This window comes from Bufo bufo, chromosome 2, assembly GCF_905171765.1.
Source record: "Bufo bufo chromosome 2, aBufBuf1.1, whole genome shotgun sequence".
NCBI classification, from domain to species: domain Eukaryota; kingdom Metazoa; phylum Chordata; class Amphibia; order Anura; family Bufonidae; genus Bufo; species Bufo bufo.
Genome location: NC_053390.1, coordinates 383,086,037 through 383,106,953, shown reverse-complemented (window position 1 = coordinate 383,106,953; position 20,917 = coordinate 383,086,037). Strand labels below are relative to the sequence as shown.

The following is a 20,917-nucleotide window of genomic DNA, read 5'->3' as shown; positions in this document are numbered from 1 at the left end:
TTGGGTAGGGTATGATTTTTGCAGGATGAGATGACTGATAGTTACAATTTTGGCGTACATGAGACTTTTTTGATCACTTTTATTACCTTTTTTGGAAAGTAAGGTGGGCAAAATTTCAATTTAATCAAATTTTTTTTATTTTTATGGCGTTCCCTGTTTGGGTAAAGTAACATGACCGTTTTCATAGATCAGGTCGTTACGGACGCGGCGATACCAAACGTGTAGGGAATTTTATTTTTTTCATTTATCAGTGATAAATGTGTTTTTTGTGATTTTTATTTTTTTTTACTTTTTTTTTTGACCCAGACCCACTTGGTTCTTGAAGATCCAGTGGGTCTGATGTCTGTATAATACAGTACAGTACAATATATAGTATACTGTACTGTATTTTACTTACACTTTTTCTGAACAGATCTATGCCTTTAGCACAGATCTGTTCAGCACCATGGACAGCAGGATGCCTGAGAAGGCGTCCTCTTGCCATGGGAACCTTCCCCGTCTGCTCAGTAGTGGCCAGAACTGCGCAGACGGGGAAGGGTAAGGAGGAGGGCTGTCTGGGGTCTCTCTCCCTCTCCATCGGGGGGCTGCAAAGACACAGCAGCCCCCCGATGGGAGAGGGAGGGAGCTCCCTGAGCTGTTAAGCTTTTCCATACAGCGGTCCGTACGGACCGCGGTATGGAACGGGTTCAAAGGCTGACATCGCATCAGATGTCAGCCGTTTATACCAGGGTGTCAGCACATTGCTGACACCCTGGTATACCCACTAGCCACCAATGATTATTCAAGGGGAGGCAACGCCCGCCCGCAACAGGGGGTGAAATATATATATTTTAGGAATACTTTAGGGACTGCGGGGATCAGAACCTGCAGAAAGCGCAGCAAACCGCAGGTCTGAATTGACCTGCGGTTTGTTGCGATCGCCGACATGGGGGTGCCTGCTCAATGATCACAGCCGGCCGGGCGGCAGTGATCGGAAAGACACATGACGTACCGGTACGTCATGTGTCCTTAAGGACTCGGGAAACATGCCGTACCGATACGTCATGTGTCCTTAAGGGGTTAAACAATGAAAGCATTTTTTAAACAAAAAAAAGTGCTTGTGTCTCCATATTCTGAGAGCCTTAATTTTATTTTTTGCCCGATTTTGTTTTATGTGGTGGCTCATTTTTTGTGGGATGAGGCGACTGGTACTATTTTGGGGGGCATACAACTTTTTGATCGCTTGGTGCTTTTTGTGATGTAAGGTGACAAAAATTGCTTTTTTGGCAGTTTTAAAAAAAAAAATTTGATTATCCGACAGGGTAGATTTTGTGATATATTTATAGAGCCGGTCGTTATGCATGCAGCGATACCTAATGTGTGTTTTTTTCTTCTTTCTATTATAAAATCAGGGAAATGTTTTTTTTTTTTTTTTTTTTAGTTTATTCCTTTAGTTCTGTCCTACTCTGGGACTTTAACTTTTGGGGGTGTGATTCAATCTGCAATGCATTACAATACATCTGTATTGTAATCCATTGCCTGTTAGTGTTAAGGCATCGGGCTACCTTCTCACCCATCAGGTCCCCGTCACCGCAGCTCTGGGACCGGATGGGATCCCTCAAACGCTATCTATGCCGCGTTCAGCGCTGACCACGGCATAGAAGGTTGAAATCCGCTGGCATTGGCTTTTAAAGCGATGCTGGCAGATACAACAGGGGCAGTGCTCCAGACTAAAAAAAATATCAAGGAGCCTTTGGCTCCTAACCTGAAAAATTTAGGATCCAAATTTAAAAAACATAGAATTACGGTATAATAAAAAAAAAACAGGTGTCTTACCTAGGGTTGTCACGATACCAAAATTCTAGCTATATACCATAAAAAAGTATTGCAATACTTGATACCACGTGAAAAAAAATAAACGCCAAAAAAGCTGCGTGCATTCCAGATTTTATGGAACGTCTGGACCATAATTGAACAGTCCTAACCTAATTTTTGTCGGGACAAGGTGACAAAAAAACGGCACGTTTTTTTTTGTTACGGCGTTCACTGCATAGGAGATATTTTTTAATAGTTTGCACTTTTTCGGGCGTGGCGATATGTACATTTTTTTATTTATTTATTTTATATGTAAAATTGGGCAAGGGGGTGATTTAATATTATTTTTTTTACTTTTTTTTTTTATTTAATAACTATTTCCCCCCTTAGGGGCTAGAACCTGGGATCTTTCATCCCTTGTCCTATTCACCCTGATAGAGCTCTATCAGGGTGAATAGGACCTCACACTCTCCCTGCTGCTCTGTACTTTGTGCACACAGCAGCAGGGAGCAGACTATGGCAGCCAGGGCTTCAGTAGCGTCCTGGCTGCCATGGTAACTGATCAGACCCCCAGGCTTACACTGCTGGGGTTCCGATCGGAACTGCCACCAATGATTATAATACTTTGGGGGGGGGGGGGAGGTTTGGTGCACTGTGCCACCAATGAATATAGTTTATGCTTAATACAAACGCAGGCTGCGGGTGCCGGCCATATCCCATACGCGGCACCCAGCCTCTATGACTGCGCGCTGCGATTCGCCGCTATTTACCCCTCGGGTGAAAGTTAGGTAGACGGGGGGGGGAGGAGAGATACTGGGCAGCGGCAGCCATTAGCAAGTTGAGGTGATCATCAGTATGTAAAGGGTTAATAGGAGCCCCTCGCTGGTCAAGACCCTAAATAGCCAGTGAACCATATATCTCTTTGAAATGTCCGTGCTTAGTAGGAGGGGAGGTTATCTCTTCCTACTAAGCACAGACTATTGAAAGCGATATGGTTCACTGGCTTTTTAGTGTCTTGATCAGCGCGGGGCTCCCATTAACCCTTTTCTTCCCTTAAGAAGAAAGCGCCCCCCCCTGAGTATTATCAGGGTCGTAAAGACATAAGGATTAGCCTTTAGCAGCGGCAGCGCAGGGGTGACTGTTTGTAGAATGTTTTGTATGCGCTGAAAAACTTCTCAAGCTAACCTGTTCTGTGGAGCAGTCGGCATGGAGCAGCTCCCTGTTTTCATGACTGAAGAGCAAGCTGCTACTGTGTTCAGCGCGGGAGAATAGGGGTATGAGAGGAGCAGCCGATGGCAGGGCAGCGCTCGGATACTATAACCAATTAGCAGTCTACTCACTAATAACAGAGCTCTGTACTGTGCGGAGCTCTGTTATTGGATTGCCATCTGTCTGCTGTATGAAATCCCGTTCTTCTTAAAGCGGCAGAGCAGCAGAGGGTCTAGGCGCAAATGGCGACAAGACTACAAAGTCTTGTCGCCATTTTGCAGTTCTAAGTTGCATTGGCGACCATTTTGGTCACCATCTGGAGCCCTGAGGGGCCCAGCTATCAGTGACTGCCGGGCCCCCGCACTGATTGGACGGACACCAGAGCGGTGCCCGCCTGATCAGCATGACTTAATAGTACGTCAAATTTCATCAAGTCACCTGCCTCAATGACCTACTCAAGCAATTTTCAAGTTTGGCACTGAAAAAGTCCACTATGAGAACAAGGTTTGCAAATAGTCGAGTTTCTTACATTGAAGTCAATGGGAAGCTGTTGAGGAAGTTTTGAAAGTGGATTACGCAGCCAAAAACACCCTTTTTAAGCTGCAGAATCGGTGAGAGATTTTGCCCATGTGAACATAGCCTTAACTCTGCATTGTACTGTTCCTCTTACTCCTCCAGGGAATGTAGCCACACAGTCTGATAGCCTTACCCAAATCTGTTGACTAGAGGAATAGTGATGCTGAGTTGTCAGTTTATTCAGATGTTTCCACAGGGAACGGCACAATGTGGAATTCTAAGGAGTTCCAGCATAGTTTTAATTTTATGTATGAGCCAGTTACACCCCCCCTCCCCACCTTCCTAGTCAGACACAACACTCTGTAAATGGAAATGATCAGAGTGCCAATTTGGTACGATCTTTATAGAGCTATGTTAGGAGTCAAATACTTGGTTTCTAAAGAGCATATGTCAGCATGATGAACCCTATTAAACCAGGCATACAGCTTGGTAGGGTTGATCACGCTGAGAACGATACCCTGATTATGACAGTAAAACTGGATTTTTATTTATATACAAATAAGCTTGTTGGAGCACCAAGGGGCCAGACAGTCCTGGAGCACCAGATTTGCACTCCATGAGCTTGTCTCCCCTTCACCTGGATTGACAGGGCTAGACCACTCCAAGCAGTGCAGATTCCCTTTTAGCAAGTGCTGACATCTGTCATCTTGTGCCTGTGTTGTCTCCCAGTCTCAGTACTGCTTGAAGAGTAGCAGAAGGCTCAGTGCAGGTGAGATTTGACAGGTTGCAGGGCTTGCTAAATGGGAATCAGCACTTCTTTGAGAAGAGCAGATAATGCACTGTGCAAGTGCCGAGACTGGGACAAAACGCAACCGTAAGAAGACTGGGCTAGACCAAAAGTCTGGTCCTTTTAATCCAAGGGAAGGGGGAGGGACTGAAGCCCAAGGGGTGTAGCAATCTGGTACTCTGAGGTCCCTGGCTGGCCCCTTGGTGCTCTGATAAACTTGTGCATGATTTAAAGTTTTTTTTGTTGTTAATCAGTTGGGCAATGTATTGTCATAATCAGTGTATCACTTTTATCAGCATGATCAACTCTACCAGGTGTATGCCTGGATTAATAGGGTTGATCATGCTGACAAATGCTCTTTAAGTTTTTTCTATTCAGCTGCGTTATTGCTTTTTGACTTTTGGCCTATTTATCTAAGTGTTGGGTGTTTGTTTGCACATGACTAATTGTAGAGGTTGAAGATTCTGACAGCTTCTTTCTCCCCTCTCCCCCTGTATTGTGTCTCTCTAGCAGGTAATTGCTGCCATGGAAACACAGCTGTCCAATGGTCCCAGCTGCAATAACACAGGCAACTGTCAAAACAGCATAAACAACTGCACGTCACCAGTGGACTCCAGCAATACAGAGGACAGCAAGACCAACCTAATAGTCAACTACCTGCCTCAGAATATGACCCAAGAGGAGCTGAAGAGCTTATTTGGGAGCATTGGAGAAATAGAATCCTGCAAACTAGTCAGGGACAAGATTACAGGTACGCTACAAACATTTCATGGAACTGGATATCTCCCTGTCCAGTCGGCAAAATCACCAGTGCGTGTTAGAGAAATGGCGAGCAGGTTCTCAATAATGGTGCAAAAGGAAAATGTTACAGGAGTGCAGCGTGGAAATAAAGCTGTTCTGTTTGAGTTGTTTAGCCCCTTAAAGGGAGTCTGTCACCACAATTTGCCCTTATAGACCACTTACATAGCACTGTAGCATAACTATAGATCAGTCAAACGGTACCTTTGTCTTTTTGTTTGGATGTTCACCAGGGGCAAAAACTGAGTTTTATTCATATGTAAATGAGGGCTCGCAAGTGCCCAGGGGCGTATAGTTATGCTAAAGTGCTATGTAAGTGGTCTATAAGGGCATACTGTGGTGAAAGACTCCCTTTAAGGGTGCAGCCTGCAGGGTATGGATGTCTGATCTATGGGCTTCTGATAATTAGGAAACACGGGCCTGTGTTCTCCTGTTTGGACTGGCAAACAAGTACGGTATGCATGTCTGCTGCTCCATTCAACGGGGGGAACACAGGCCCTGTTCTAGTGATCGATGGGAGCCCCAGTTGTCAGATCTCTGCTAATCAGAAAATTCTGCGGATAGGGGACAAATTGTTTTAAAAGGACAACTCCTTTAATATCTTAGCTCCAGGTTTCCAATGTGACAAGACACTTTGTGGTATTCTTTTTGGTATGCTTTTACTTATATACAGGATCCTTGGGTTGTTTATTTTCCTTACGCCCAAGACAGCACCCTTGAGAGATCGCCTCCATCCAGGACAGGAAACAGGAACTTACATGGAGAGCTCTTAAGGAGGGGCTCTGCCCCTATAGCACCAGTTCCTGTTTTGCTGTCCTGTAGATAGGTCTTCATAGTGGAGAGCTATGGTTAGGCTGAAAGGGCCCCTGGTGTGCATTTATTATGGGGGTTACCTGGTCCGGCTTAAGACTCCACTAAAAACCACCTGCTAAGTCTGGGGCAATCTTTCTGGGTCCTGGACTTTTCTGTTGGGCTGGTGTTCCTGTGCAGTCCCAGCGTGACCGGGAGGTGATGCTGGCAAGGTGGTGTTTAGGAGGTTCGTGCCTTCTTTCGGTCTTCCTCCTATAGTAACTTACAGAGGCAGGCAGGGGGCGGGCTTAGAATCTTGTGAGCGCGATCTGTGCGTGAACCGGAGGTTGCGGGTGAACTTCCGGTATTTGGAACGCTTGTGGTTCCGGATGAGGACCGTTATGGAAGTGATCAGGGAAACATGCTCTTCTGCATGGGAACACCAGCAGGGACCCGACCTAGGGTATATATTAATCCTTCAGCCTGCGGTCAGAAGGATCCCAGCCAGCCTGCAAGCATCTGTGGATGTACCTATGGAAAACTGTATCCTTGTCTGGAAGCATGGAGGAAGAGAGCAGTCAGCGCGCTGATGTCCAGGAGGGTCATGTCAGACTGTATTCCTGGTGGGGTAAGGGGGGGGGGGGGGGGGCAACCCTCACCTTTAATTTCTTCCTTCAGATCCTAATGGGGCTTATTCTCAGTTTATTTTAGAATACCAAAGAGGGCCCTAGGAAAGCTATTGCTAAATCTAAAAAAAAAACTCGCTCCTTCCTGGTCTAAGTTATGTCAGCATTGCGTTAACAAGGTGGTAGAGGAGGAATCCCCGTCACTACTTCAGAGTATCAAAGATAGTCATATCTGAAGTTTCCGATTCAATCAAAATGTTTAAAAAGTGCCTCCCTTCCTCAGGTTCGGGCAAGCAGGGTCACTCTAATATAATATGATTCCGATTCTGACGAGAACGAGCAAGGAGAAATCCTAGATGATTCAAGCTTTGCCTTATACAAAGAAACCGCGGGTAGACCTTTATTTTCCTAAGGATATGTATTCTCTGCTCAAGGCTATTAGAGCCACTATGAAAGTGGATGAATCTAGGGAACAGAAATTCATTCAAGATACAATGTTTGGTGACAAAAGATCTAGAGTTTTTCCGTTAGACGAAAATATAAAATATTTAATTAAAAAAGAATGGAAGAAGCCTAATAAGAAGCTCTTTATCCCTAGAAATGTTAAAAGAAAATATCCTTTTGATGAAGGCGAGTCATCCTGTTGGGATAGGCCTCCTAAATTGGTTCCCCATTTTGCAAAAATTTCTAAAAGGTCTTCACGTTTTGAAGACCTCGGCACAGATCTGATGGATAGACGGGCAGAAGTGTACCTTAAAAAATAAGTATGGGAGTCCTCTTGCTCAGGCCTTTAAACCTAATATAGCCACTACCTCTACTGCCAGGTCCTTAACGTTATGGCTACAAGAGTTAGAATCCCATATCTAGAATAAAACCTCCAGAGACCAGCTGCTAGGGGTGTTTTCAACCATCTTTAAAGCTGTGGACTTTATTTTGGAAGCGTCTGCTGATACGTTTAGATTAAATGTCAGGTCAGTGGCTTTATTTAATTCTGCTAGGAGGGCCATTTGGCTTAACTCCTTAAATGCCTCAGCTCCCCTAGCTTAAACCCCCTTAATGACCAGACCACTTTTTACAATTCTGCACTACACTACTTTCACGGTTTATTGCTCGCTCATACAACTTACCACCCAAATGAATTTTACCTCCTTTTCTTCTCACTAATAGAGATTTCATTTGGTGGTATTTCATTGCTGCTGCCATTTTTACTTTTTTTTTGTTATTAATCGAAATTTACCGAAATTTTTGCAAAAAAATGAAATTTTTCACTTTCAGTTGTAAAATGTAAAAAAAAAAAAAAAAAAATTTCTATATAAATTTTTCTCTAAATATATTGTTCTACATGTCTTTGATAAAAAAAAAATGTTTGGGTAAAAAAAAAATGGTTTGGGTAAAAGTTATAGCGTTTACAAACTATGGTACAAAAATGTGAATTTCCGCATTTTGAAGCAGCTCTGACTTTCTGAGCACCTGTCATGTTTCCTGAGGTTCTACAATGCCCAGACAGTAGAAACACCCCACAAATGACCCCATTTCGGAAAGTAGACACCCTAAGGTATTCGCTCATGGGCATAGTGAGTTCATAGAACTTTTTTTTTTTTTTTTTTACAAGTTAGTGGAAAATTATTTTTTTTATTTATTTATATTTTTTTTCTTACAAAGTCTCATATTCCACTAACTTGTGACAAAAAATAAAAACTTCCATGAACTCACTATGCCCATCACGAAATACCTTGGGGTGTCTTTCCAAAATGGGGTCACTTGTGGGGTAGTTATACTGCCCTGGCATTTTAGGGGCCCTAATGCATGAGAAGTAGTTTGAAATTCAAATGTGTAAAAAATGTCCTGTGAAATCCTAAAGGTGCTCTTTAGAATGTGGGCCCCTTTGCCCACCTAGGCTGCAAAAAAGTGTCACACGTGGTATCGCCATACTCAGGAGAAGTAGGGCAATGTGTTTTGGGGTGTATTTTTTTTACATATACCCATGCTGGGTGAGAGAAATATCTCTGTAAAAGTCAACTTTTCCCATTTTTTTTTTTTTATACAAAGTTGTCATTTTAGAGAGAGATTTCTCTCACCCAGCATGGGTATATGTAAAATGACACCCCAAAACGCATTGCCCTACTTCTCCTGAGTACGGCGATACCACATGTGTGACACTTTTTTGCAGCCTAGGTGCGCAAAGAAGCCCAAATTCCTTTTAGGAGGGCATTTTTAGACATTTGGATTCCAGACTTCTTCTCACGCTTTAGGGCCCCTAAAATGCCAGGGCAGTGTAAATACCCAACATGTGACCCCATTTTGGAAAGAAGACACCCCAAGGTATTCCGTGAGGGGCATGGCGAGTTCATAGAAGTTTTTTTTTTGCACAAGTTAGCGGAAATTGATTATTTATTTTTTTCCTCCGTCTCCCTTTCCGCTAACTTGTGACAAAAAGTTCAATCTTTCATGGACTCAATATGCCCCTCAGCGAATACCTTGGGGTGTCTTCTTTCCAAAATGGGGTCACTTGTGGGGTATTTATACTGCCCTGGCATTTTAGGGGCCCTAAAGCATGAGAAGAAGTCTGGAATATAAATGTCTAAAAAATTTTACGTATTTGGATTCCGTGAGGGGTATGGGGAGTTCATGTGGGATTTTATTTTTTGTCACAAGTTAGTGGAATATGAGACTTTGTAAGAAAAAACAAAAAAACAAAAAAATAAACCTATTTCCGCTAACTTGTGACAAAAAATAAATAAAATCTTCTATGAACTCGCCATGCCCCTCAAAAGTGATCTTTTTATAGCGCCGCAGCGATTTTACAGTGTTTTTGCAGTGATCAGAAAAAAAATATTCTGTCACTGCGGTGGGACGGACTGAACGCAAGTGTGCGCACAAGATCGGGCGAACACTGCGTTTTTTGTAGAGCCTGTAGAACATGTCCTATTCTTGTCCGCAATTGCGGACAAGAAAAGGCATTTTCTATAGTTCTCGCAATGTGCGGATCCGCAAAATGCGGAAAGCATATTGCCCGTGTCCGTGTTTTGCGGATCCGCGGTGCCTGTGTTTTGTGGATCCGCAAAACACATACGGACGTCTGAATGGAGCCTTTCAGGGGGATGATCAATGACAGGGGGGTGATCAGGGAGTCTAGGGCTCCATTTAGACGTCAGTATGTGTTTTGCGGATCCGTAAAACTCATACTGACGTCTGAATGGAGCCTTACAGGGGGGTGATCAGGGAGTCTATATGGGGTGATCACCCCCCTGTAAGGCTCCATTCAGACGTCCGTATGTGTTTTGCGGATCCGTGGGTCCGCGGATCCGCAAAACACATACTGATGTCTGAATGGAGCCTTACAGGGGGGTGATCAGGGAGTCTATATGGGGTGATCACCCCCCTGTAAGGCTCCATTCAGACGTCCGTATGTGTTTTGCAGATCCGTGGGTCCGCGAATCCGCAAAACACATACGGACGTCTGAATGGAGCCTTACAGGGGGGTGATCAATGACTGGGTGATCAGGGAGTCTATATGGGTTGATCAGGTGTTAATAAGGGGTTAATAAGTGACCGGGGGGGGGGGGGGGGGGGGGGGGTGGTAGTGTAGTGGTGTTTGGCGCTACTTTACAGAGCTGCCTGTGTCCTCTGGTGGTCAATCCAAGCAAAAGGGACCACCAGAGGACCAGGTAGCAGGTATATTAGACACTGTTATCAAAACAGCGTCTAATATACCTTTAAGGGGTTAAAGAAATCGGATCTACAGCCTGCCAGCGAATGATCGCCGCTGGCAGGCTGCAGATCCACTAGATTACCTGCAGTTCCTGTGCACACAGGCGCGCGCGTTTACAGGAAATCTCGCCTCTCGTGAGATGACGTGTAGATGCGCGACTGTGCCTGAGTGAGCCGCCTCCGGAACGCGATCCTGCGTTAGGCGGTCTAGAGGCGGTTAAGGACCGGGCTCATTTTCACCTTAAGGACCAGGCCATTTTTTTGCAAATCTGACCAGTGTCACTTTATGTGGTGATAACTTTAAACCGCTTTGACTTATCCAGGCCGTTCTGAGATTATTTATTTCGTCACATATTGTACTTCATGACACTGGTAAAATGGAGTAAAAAAAAATTTATAGGAAAAATACCAAATTTGATAATTTCCAAGTTTCAATTTATCTACTTCTATAATACATGGTAATACCTACAAAAATAGTTATTACTTTACATTCCCCATATGTCTACTTCATTTTGGGAATGACATTTTATTTTTTGGGGATGTTACAAGGCTTAAAAGTTTAGAAGCAAATCTTGACATTCTTCAGAAATTTTCAAAAATCACTTTTCAAGGACCAGTTAACATCTGAAGTCACTTTGTAAGGCTTACATAATAGAAACTACACCCCTCAAGGTATTCAAAACTGATTTTACAAAAGACATTTGTCCATCCAGTTCGGCTTGTTATCCTGCAAGTTGATCCAGAGGAAGGGGAAAAAAAAAAACTGAGGTAGAAGCCAATTTTCCCCACTTATTGTACCTACAGTAGTCCATTTTATTCTGATTATTTGAGTGATTACTGCTTCATGGTATGACCACTAGTCTATGTATATTAGGTATGCATTTTTACATCTTAGGTTGTGTATATGCTACTATTTTATTGATTGTTATTGATTGATTTATATATTTTTTTTATATATTGCGCCTTTGAACTATATTTCAATATGTTAACACTAAAGTGGATAGCTCTACAGGCTGGAACTGGTGCTCTAGTCTAAAACTGATCACCCAATCAGTAATGGGAAAATTGGAAACAAAAGATATAAGACTGGCACTCAATTATGTGGGTCATATAGAACGTGGCAATTAGAACAATTAATTTAAAATCAGCGATTTGATAAAAAAGACATAAAAGAATAAACAATAAAATACAATCTCACATACTATTTGAAAGTAAATGAAATGAAGCTGCAGGATAAATGCACACTGGTGGTGCCGTATCAAAGGTGCACAGATGGTATCCCTCAGTCATATAGGGATATATATATATATATCAAGGGATTTCATCATATATAATCCGCAGGGGGAGAATCCTTCAAGGTTTAGCGATATTATGAAACGGTCACTTCCTTGGTTATGACCGTATTCTCCCAAAAGTATTCCCTTTGATGGGGGCAATCGTTCATCCAGATGTAAGTATAATGAATAAGTCCGAGAGACAGGACCTGTTGTTCCGGCTGATGATATTACAGTCGTGGCCAAAAGTTTTGAGAATGACACAAATATTAGTTTTCACAAAGTTTGCTGCTAAACTGTTTTTAGATCTGTGTTTCAGTTGTTTCTGTGATGTAGTGAAATATAATTACACGCACTTCATACGTTTCAAAGGCTTTTATCGACAATTACATGACATTTATGCAAAGTCAGTATTTGCAGTGTTGGCCCTTCTTTTTCAGGACCTCTGCAATTCGACTGGGCATGCTCTCAATCAACTTCTGGGCCAATTCCTGACTGATAGCAACCCATTCTTTCATAATCACTTCTTGGAGTTTGTCAGAATTAGTGGGTTTTTGTTTGTCCACCCGCCTCTTGAGGATTGACCACAAGTTCTCAATGGGATTAAGATCTGGGGAGTTTCCAGGCCATGGACCCAAAATGTCAACGTTTTGGTCTCTGAGCCACTTAGTTATCACTTTTGCCTTATGGCACGGTGCTCCATCGTGCTGGAAAATGCATTGTTCTTCACCAAACTGTTGGATTGTTGGAAGAAGTTGCTGTTGGAGGGTGTTTTGGTACCATTCTTTATTCATGGCTGTGTTTTTGGGCAAAATTGTGAGTGAGCCCACTCCCTTGGATGAGAAGCAACCCCACACATAAATGGTCTCAGGATGCTTTACTGTTGGCATGACACAGGACTGATGGTAGCGCTCATCTTTTCTTCTCCGGACAAGACTTTTTTTCCAGATGCCCCAAACAATCGGAAAGAGGCTTCATCAGAGAATATGACTTTGCCCCAGTCCTCAGCATTCCATTCACCAAACTTTCTGCAGAAGATCAATCTGTCCCTGATGTGTTTTTTGGAGAGAAGTGGCTTCTTTGCTGCCCTTCTTGACACCAGGCCATCTTCCAAAAGTCTTTGCCTCACTGTGTGTGCAAATGCGCTCACACCTGCCTGCTGCCATTCCTGAGCAAGCTCTGCACTGGTGGCACTCCGATCCAGCAGCTGAATCCTCTTTAGGAGACAATCCTGGCACTTGCTGGACTTTCTTGGACGCCCTGAAGCATTCTTAACAAGAATTGAACCTCTTTCCTTGAAGTTCTTGATGATCCTATAAATTGTTGATTGAGGTGCAATCTTAGTAGCCACAATATCCTTGCCTGTGAAGCCATTTTTATGCAACGCAATGATGGCTGCACGCGTTTCTTTGCAGGTCACCATGGTTAACAATGGAAGAACAATGATTTCAAGCATCACCCTCCTTTTAACATGTCAAGTCTGCCATTTTAACCCAATCAGCCTGACATAATGATCTCCAGCCTTGTGCTCGTCAACATTCTCACCTGAGTTAACAAGACGATTACTGAAATGTTCTCAGCAGGTCCTTTAATGACAGCAATGAAATGCAGTGGAAAGGTTTTTTTTGCGATTAAGTTAATTTTCATGGTAAAGAAGGACTATGCAATTCATCTGATCACGCTTCATAACATTCTGGAGTATATGCAAATTGCTATTATAAAAACTTAAGCAGCAACTTTTCCAATTTCCAATATTTATGTAATTCTCAAAACTTTTGGCCACGACTGTAGTATATACAGGTGGTAAGTAAGGTGTAAATAGGTGTCTTACCCGTATGGGATCGGGAACAGTAGTTAGAGATTATATCTCTCAAGTCTCCACTCACACGATATTCGGACTATTGGAGCGCTCCATAAACTTTTGATTCAGAGATATTCGGAAGAAATACAGGACCAAAGAGGCAATTCCCACGAGACAACCACCACGTGATACGGAAGTCTCGGACGCCAAACGGCAGAGGTAGAAGCCGGTACAGCGTGGTGAGTGGAGACTTGAGAGATATAATCTCTAACTACTGTTCCCGATCCCATACGGGTAAGACACCTATTTACACCTTACTCACCACCTGTATATACTACTAATATCAGCCGGAACAACAGGTCCTGTCTCTCGGACTTATTCATTATACTTGTATCCGGATGAACGATTGCCCCCATCAAAGGGAATACTTTTGGGAGAATACGTTCATAACCAAGGAAGTGACTGTGTTTCATAATATCGCTAAACCTTGAAGGATTCTCCCCCTGCGGATTATATATGATGAAATCCCTTGATATATATATATATCCCTATATGACTGAGGGATACCATCTGTGCACCTTTGATACGGCACCACCAGTGTGCATTTACCCTGCGGCTTCATTTAATTTTCTTTTAATTAGTATGTGAGATTGTATTTTATTGTTTATTCTTTTAGGTTCAGGTGTCCGCTCACTGAGCGGAGGCTGAGCGCTGGCAGGCGGATGCATTCTCAGTGGATCTGCCTCCACTGAGAATGCATTAGGGCCAGACGGATGCGTTCTGGGCCGCTCGTGAGCCCCTTCAAACGGAGCGCACGAGCGGACACCCGAACGCTCATGTGAAAGTAGCCTAATAGTACTTCTTTATTTGATAAAAAGTCTATAAAACAACGCGTCTTGGGTCCCCTTCATCAGGTTTAAAATGTACAGCTATATGTCACAGTAATGTGGAGACTTAAATGTTTAATAAAAAACTGCCAAAAAACGCACCCCTGGGCGGGAACCAGAATATGCGCCCGCCACCAGGGGTGGGTAGATGCGATTTTACCTATGTACATATTAAAATGCAGATCCATAGAATAAACCAAAGGGCACAGTGAAGAGGGGCCTCGGTGGTGGGGATCTTTATTAAGAATGTTAAAATGTGCTGATTCACAGTTGTTAGGATTGTAGAGATCGGGCAGAAAACCCGACAAGAGCTGGTGTGCGGCAGGAGGGAGGGTCACGTGATCAGGAGGCCGACGTTCACGTTTCCATGGATGCTGGGGACGCTGCGGGAGAGGCGGCCAATAGAGGATGGTATTTCGGAGGGCACGTGACGGACTCCGGTCACGTGTTCCCTAAAGGGGCAGGGGGAGAGAGGTCTTGTGGCTGGTGGAGGCGAGTGGTTGAGTTGATTAACACCACGTGGAGGAGCGTCACTGGGAGAGGAGGGGGATAGTGGCAGGGGGCAGGCAGCAGCATGGGGATACATGGGTTGGAATGTCCATGTGAACTGCTGTATGTTGGAAGAACTATACAAACACTAAGGAATAGACTAAATAAACATAGATCCAACATAAAAAAGAAATATATGAAAGTGTTTCCAGACACGCCGCTGAATACCACGACGGGAGTCTGGTCGGCTTTAAAATTACTCCCATTGAACAGATACCAGCACATCAAAGAGACAATATACAGTACATAAGGAGAGAAATGTACTGGATTTACAAAGTCAACACTCTGAATCCGTGCAGATTAAACGAGGCATTTTAAATTAATCTATAAACCACCACCATTCAGTGTACACTCCATGCCACCATTCCTACCCCCCCCCCCCCCTCATCCTATCCCACATCCTCCACCTATCACCCTATCCCAGGTATTTCTTATTAGTCTCTTCTCCCACTCATCATCCATACCCCCCCCCCCTTTATATAATTTATATTTTTCAGATATTTTATACATATTTTATACATTACCACCAACCTTCATATGCCCATCAGTGAGCACACTTGCACATCCCCTATTCCAACTGGCCCCACTCATGTCAAGCAAGTGTGTATACGTATAGGTATACATGAGTCCCTTTTATATCCCCTCTATCATCCCTTTTATTCCCATTTATATATAATATATATATATATATATATATATATATATATATATAAATTTATTTATTTTATACATTTATAACCACCCTTAGTTCAGACATCCCCTCATTGATCCTGCTATGGTTTTTATCAGCGTTCTTACAACATTTACCCATCTATTGCCATTCCACACTTTTCACTCAATTTTTATATACAAAGTTTTTATTCTCCACATATCTATTTTTATACAGTTGCAAGAAAAAGTATGTGAACCCTTTGGAATGATATGGATTTCTGCACAAATTAGTCATAAAATGTGATCTGATCTTCATCTAAGTCACAACAATAGACAATCACAGTCTGCTTAAACTAATAACACACAAAGAATTAAATGTTACCATGTTTTTATTAAACACACCATGTAAACATTCACAGTGCAGGTGGAAAAAGTATGTGAACCCTTGGATTTAATAACTGGTTGAACCTCCTTTGGGAGCAATAACTTCCAAACGTTTCCTGTAGTTGCAGATCAGACGTGCACAACGGTCAGGAGTAATTCTGGACCATTGCTCTTTACAGAACTGTTTCAGTTCAGCAATATTCTTGGGATGTCTGGTGTGAATCGCTGTCTTGAAGTCATGCCACAGCATCTTAAATCGGGTTGAGGTTAGGACTCTGACTGGGCCACTCCAGAAGGCGTATTTTCCTCTGTTTAAGCCATTCTGTTGATTTACTTCTATGCTTTGGGTTGTTGTCCTGTTGCAACACCCATCTTCTGTTGAGCTTCAGCTGGTGGACAGATGGCCTTAAGTTCTCCTGCAAAATGTCTTGATAAACTTGGGAATTCATTTTTCTTTTGATAGCATTCCGTCCAGGCCCTGACGCAGCAAAGCAGCCCCGAACCATGATTCCCCCACCACCATACTTCACAGTTGGGATGAGGTTTTGATGTTGGTGTGCTGTGCCTCTTTTTCTCCACACATAATGTTGTGTGTTTCTTCCAAACAACTCAACTTGGTTTTATCGGTCCACAGAATATTTTGCCAGTACTGCTGTGGAACATCCAGGTGCCTATTGTGCAAACTGTAAACGTGCAGCAATGTTTTTTTTGGACAGCAGTGGTTTCCTCTGTGGTATCCTCCCATGAAATCCATTCTTGTTTACTGTTTTACGTATCATAGATTCGCTAACAGGGATGTTAGCATATGCCAGAGACTTTTGTAAGTCTTTAGCTGACACTCTAGGATTCTTCTTCACCTCATTGAGCAGTCTGCGCTGTGCTCTTGCAGTCATCTTTACAGGATGGCCACTCCTAGGGAGAGTAGCAGCAGTGCTGAACTTTCTCCATTTATAGACCATTTGTCTTACCGTGGACTGATGTACAGCAAGGCTTTTGGAGATACTGTTATAACCCTTTCCAGCTTTATGCAAGTCAACAATTCTTAATTCTTAATCGTAGGTCTTCTGAGAGCTCTTTTGTGCGAGGCATCATTCACATCAGGCAATGCTTCTTGTGAAAAGCAAACCCAGAACTGGTGTGTGTTTTTTATAGAGCAGGGCAGCTGTAACAAACACCTCCAATCTCATCTCATTGATTGGACTCCAGTTGGCTGACACCTCACTCCAATTAGCTCTTGGAGATGTCATTAATCTAGGGGTTCACATACTTTTTCCACCTGCACTGTGAATGTTTACATGGTGCGTTCAATAAAAACATGGTAACATTTAATTCTTTGTGTGTTATTAGTTTAAGCAGACTGTGATTGTCTATTGTTGTGATCACCGTTTATGACCAATTTGTGCAGAAATCCATATCATTCCAAAGGGTTCACATACTTTTTCTTGCAACTGTATATAGTTTCCCATTGGCCCCTTAGCTTCTTAGTACGTCTCCTCCACTTGCCAGCCTCCTTCCCCCTCCAATGGGCTTCCGGTTTATTTCCAGCATCACCTCACCATGACAACTGGACCACGTGACTGCCTTCACCCATGTATCCCTGTGCTGCTGCCTGCCCCCTGCCACTATCCCCCTCCTCTCCCAGTGACGCTTCTCCACTTGGTGCCAATCACCTCAACCACTCAAACACCTTGACCCTAAATCAACACACAGTTGGAATGGAGTCGGAGGAAAGTGTCTGTCTCTGCACCATAGCCATGTGTATGAGGACTTCCTCAGATTATTTTTCATTTTCACAGTGGTTAATTGAGAGAAAAAGCTCTCCAAACTGTTACACAATTTCTCCCAAGTTTGTCAGTACCCGATTTGTGGTCATAAACAGCTGTTTGGGGACACAAGCTGTTTTTTTGTGAGCGGAGCTGTAGTTTTTCTTAGTACTGTTTTAGGAGCACATACGGCTTCATTTTTTGGGAAGTGGTCCAAAATAAAATCTAATTTTTGGTTATTTTTATTTTCTGTTTACTGCATGGTATATATAACAATTTTATTGTATTCTTTTCATAGGGATATTCATTGTGCAGGACTTTTTATTTTTTTATTTTTTACTCTGCTTATTATGGACATGGCAATACTGTGTAGTATATATATATATTTTTTTTATTAAAATACTGGATAGGAGTTAAAGAAAAACTATTAAAACTTTATTCTTTTTCAAAATGTGTCATGACTAGGGACTTGAACTTACAATATTCTAGTTGCTAGTAAAATACATTGTAGTATATATTGTGCAGTATTTTACCTGTCCGTATTATGCTGTCGCCGATTAGACCCTGCCTCACGTGATTGCCAATGGGGGTCCGTGGGGGCCACCTCCAGCTGTAAATCTGGTGTGTGTATCCTCTGGATAGGTCATCAATATCTGATCTGTGAGGGTCACACACCAAGGACCCCTGCAGATCAGCTGACTGAGAAGGCACCTGCACTCCTGTGCACCACAGTCCTCTCACAGCTTCTCCTAGGCCAGTGACGGCATTTTCAACAGTCACGTGGCCTAAGTGCAGTTCACCCCCATTGAAGTGAATGGGGCTGAACGCGATACCAAGCACAACTCAGTACAATGTACGGTGCTGTGCTTAATGAGCATGGAGAAAGTTGTGGTGCTCACATCTAGTACCTTCTCAAACAGCTGGTCGGTGGGGGCCCTGGGGGTCCGTTCCTGGATAGGTCAACTTTATAAAATTTTTGGAAACCTTTTTAAAGATGTGCAGTAAATATTGCTGTGCATATTATTGGAAATGTCCCATTGAATTAAGAAAGCCTTGAGAGTTTAGATATATATTCTATTAATGATTCTCCAAAGCACACTGTTTTATCTGTTCTTATAATTGCCCCTTGCCACTACCAGTCTAACAGACAGACTTCTCCTTAAAAAATGCTGGCCTAAACCGCTCAGGGTGCTGTGGGAACACAAACTCACTGATCCTCTACCGCTACTCTACTGATGCTGCCTGTCCTCTGCAGTTGTCTTGGTCCTGCACAAGGTCTTGTGACCATTGCAGCCTATGACTGGCTATATCAGGTCACCACTGCAGCCGGTGATTGGCTGCAGTTATCTGTCTGCTTCTGTGTCGGACTGTTGTGGGTTGACTAGGAAGCAAGGGAGAGGACTGGATCAGTGAGGGGAATACCACCATGGTATTATTTTTCATGCCCTTCTATTGGAAATGCCAGACCAAGTTCCTTTTCTTTTAAATTTTCCTTGCATTGTCATTAGTTCTGTTTTATAAAGGACTTATCCCATGAATGAAAAAAGATATAGATAATATACGGTCTGCAACTAATGACTAGTGTAATATGTATGCAGTGTATTATACATAGAATTCACCTACATAAAGTATAGTGTTCAGTAATGACTTGATCTCTTCTTCAAAGTAGTCTCGCCTCATTTTCACCAGATGTAGCGGAGCTAAAATTGACTCTTACACATCAGTGTTTTGGTTATTTCATGACAAAATCCATTGCAATTCATTGAAAAGTTAGTTATCTTTTTCTTGCCATTCTTTACTTAATGCGTTAACCATCAAGTTTAGCTCTACTGGATCTGTACATAACTAACACCATTGCTCCACAGAAGATTGCACAGCCCATACTTACCTGTGTACTTATTCTGCTGATGAATGACTCCCAAGTGCCCAGCCGGACGGGCTTTGCTATGGGTGCCTTAGGGAGCTGTTTTTCATCAGAATAGGTTTTCTTCTGGACATGGAATAAGGACACAAAGTACACACATTTGGTGAAAATGACCCTCTTTTAAAGGCATTTTCCAATCTCGAGATATTAATGACCTATTCTTAGTATAGGTAGTAAATATGAGATTGATGGGTGTCCAGTCTGATTGGAAGCTGTGCATCAGTATGCCACTACACATTGGACAGAGATTTCTGCTTCCAGCTCTACCCACCATTCAGTTTCATTGGTGGTATCGGACTCCCTGTGATATTTTGACCTAGCCATATTACTTCTCTACTTGGGTCATGTATCATTGTACATGCCATTCTTCCTCTCCTTTCTACAGTCTGTCAGTGCATCCAACACTGGTGGCTGAAGTGGGGTTTGATTTTAACCTGGTCTGTCTCAGGCTAAATGGCAGCTGTAGATACGAGCTAGGTTTTGTTTTAAAGTTGAGAATCTGTGATGCAGCTGAAGACAGCACATGTAGAAACTGGATTGGGAGTAAGCTGCGGATGTGTAGCTTACCCTGCCGAATCTCTGGCTTTTAAGTCTTAACCTTATTTTAAAGGCTCGATAATCAGCCTTTAAACAGGGCCTGGCTCATCTGCTATACAGCTTGAGATGGACAATGATTAGTAGCAACAATGTATCCCTGACGTCCTTGGCTGCTGAAGTACCGACCCCCCCCCCCCCCCCCTCCCCGGATCCATGAGATGTGTTGGCAGTAAAAGGCTAGAAAGGGTTTCCAGCACCTAAAGTAGTCATCAGTTGTATGAAAATCCCCAAATAAAAATTCAAATACATTTTCCCCAGTTATGATTTCATTGCCTGATGCATGTAGTGTCTGCTGTAAGCCATGACTGACTGACTCAGGCTCTGGTGTTAAGGAGCTTCTTCCCCCTTCTCCTTGCATTTGCTAAGGGTGGGTTCGCACTAGCATTATGCCATTCCGTTATAGGTTCCGTTTATAACCGAATATAACGGAATGGCCAGAAGGAATGCAAAATGGAAGCCTTTAAGAAGCATTCCGTTTTACTCCGTCCAATAGAAGTCTGTGGGCTAGCATAAAGGATCAGTCTGGTAAAAAGTCCTGTCTACAGGAATGGCATAACACTAGTGCGAACCCACCCTAACATGTATGACAGGGCTGGCTAATGAACTGAGCCAGACAGCCAACCCCTTTGTGAATGTCACAACCAAAGGGAAGGGGGAAGAAGCTACCTGAGTGTGTCTGGCTGGCTTACAGCATGCGCTCCACTTTAGAGCCAAGCATCAGGACTAAAATCGCACAACAGATTTTTTTTTTGAGGAAGTTGGAGGACTCCTTTAAGCTTTTGTTATTATTACAACCGTCATGTTCTCATAAAAAATGTTACTCTAAGTACTGTTGAGTCCAGTGTACTAGACTGCCT

At 43.0% G+C, this 20,917-nt stretch overlaps 1 protein-coding gene across 9 annotated transcripts in view; it reads left to right on the top strand.

Annotated features, from left to right (window-relative positions):
* ELAVL2 (ELAV like RNA binding protein 2) overlaps positions 1-20,917 on the top strand; it is a 178,777-nt gene that overhangs the window by 19,582 nt on the left and 138,278 nt on the right. For 7 of the 9 annotated variants that reach the window (XM_040417194.1, XM_040417193.1, XM_040417190.1 and 4 more), the window contains one exon: positions 4,817-5,057. In XM_040417194.1, coding sequence (XP_040273128.1) covers positions 4,817-5,057 — 241 coding nt within the window. Of the gene's footprint in view, positions 1-4,816; positions 5,058-20,917 lie in introns of those variants that run through there. The other 2 variants (XM_040417192.1, XM_040417191.1) reach the window with 1 other exon arrangement.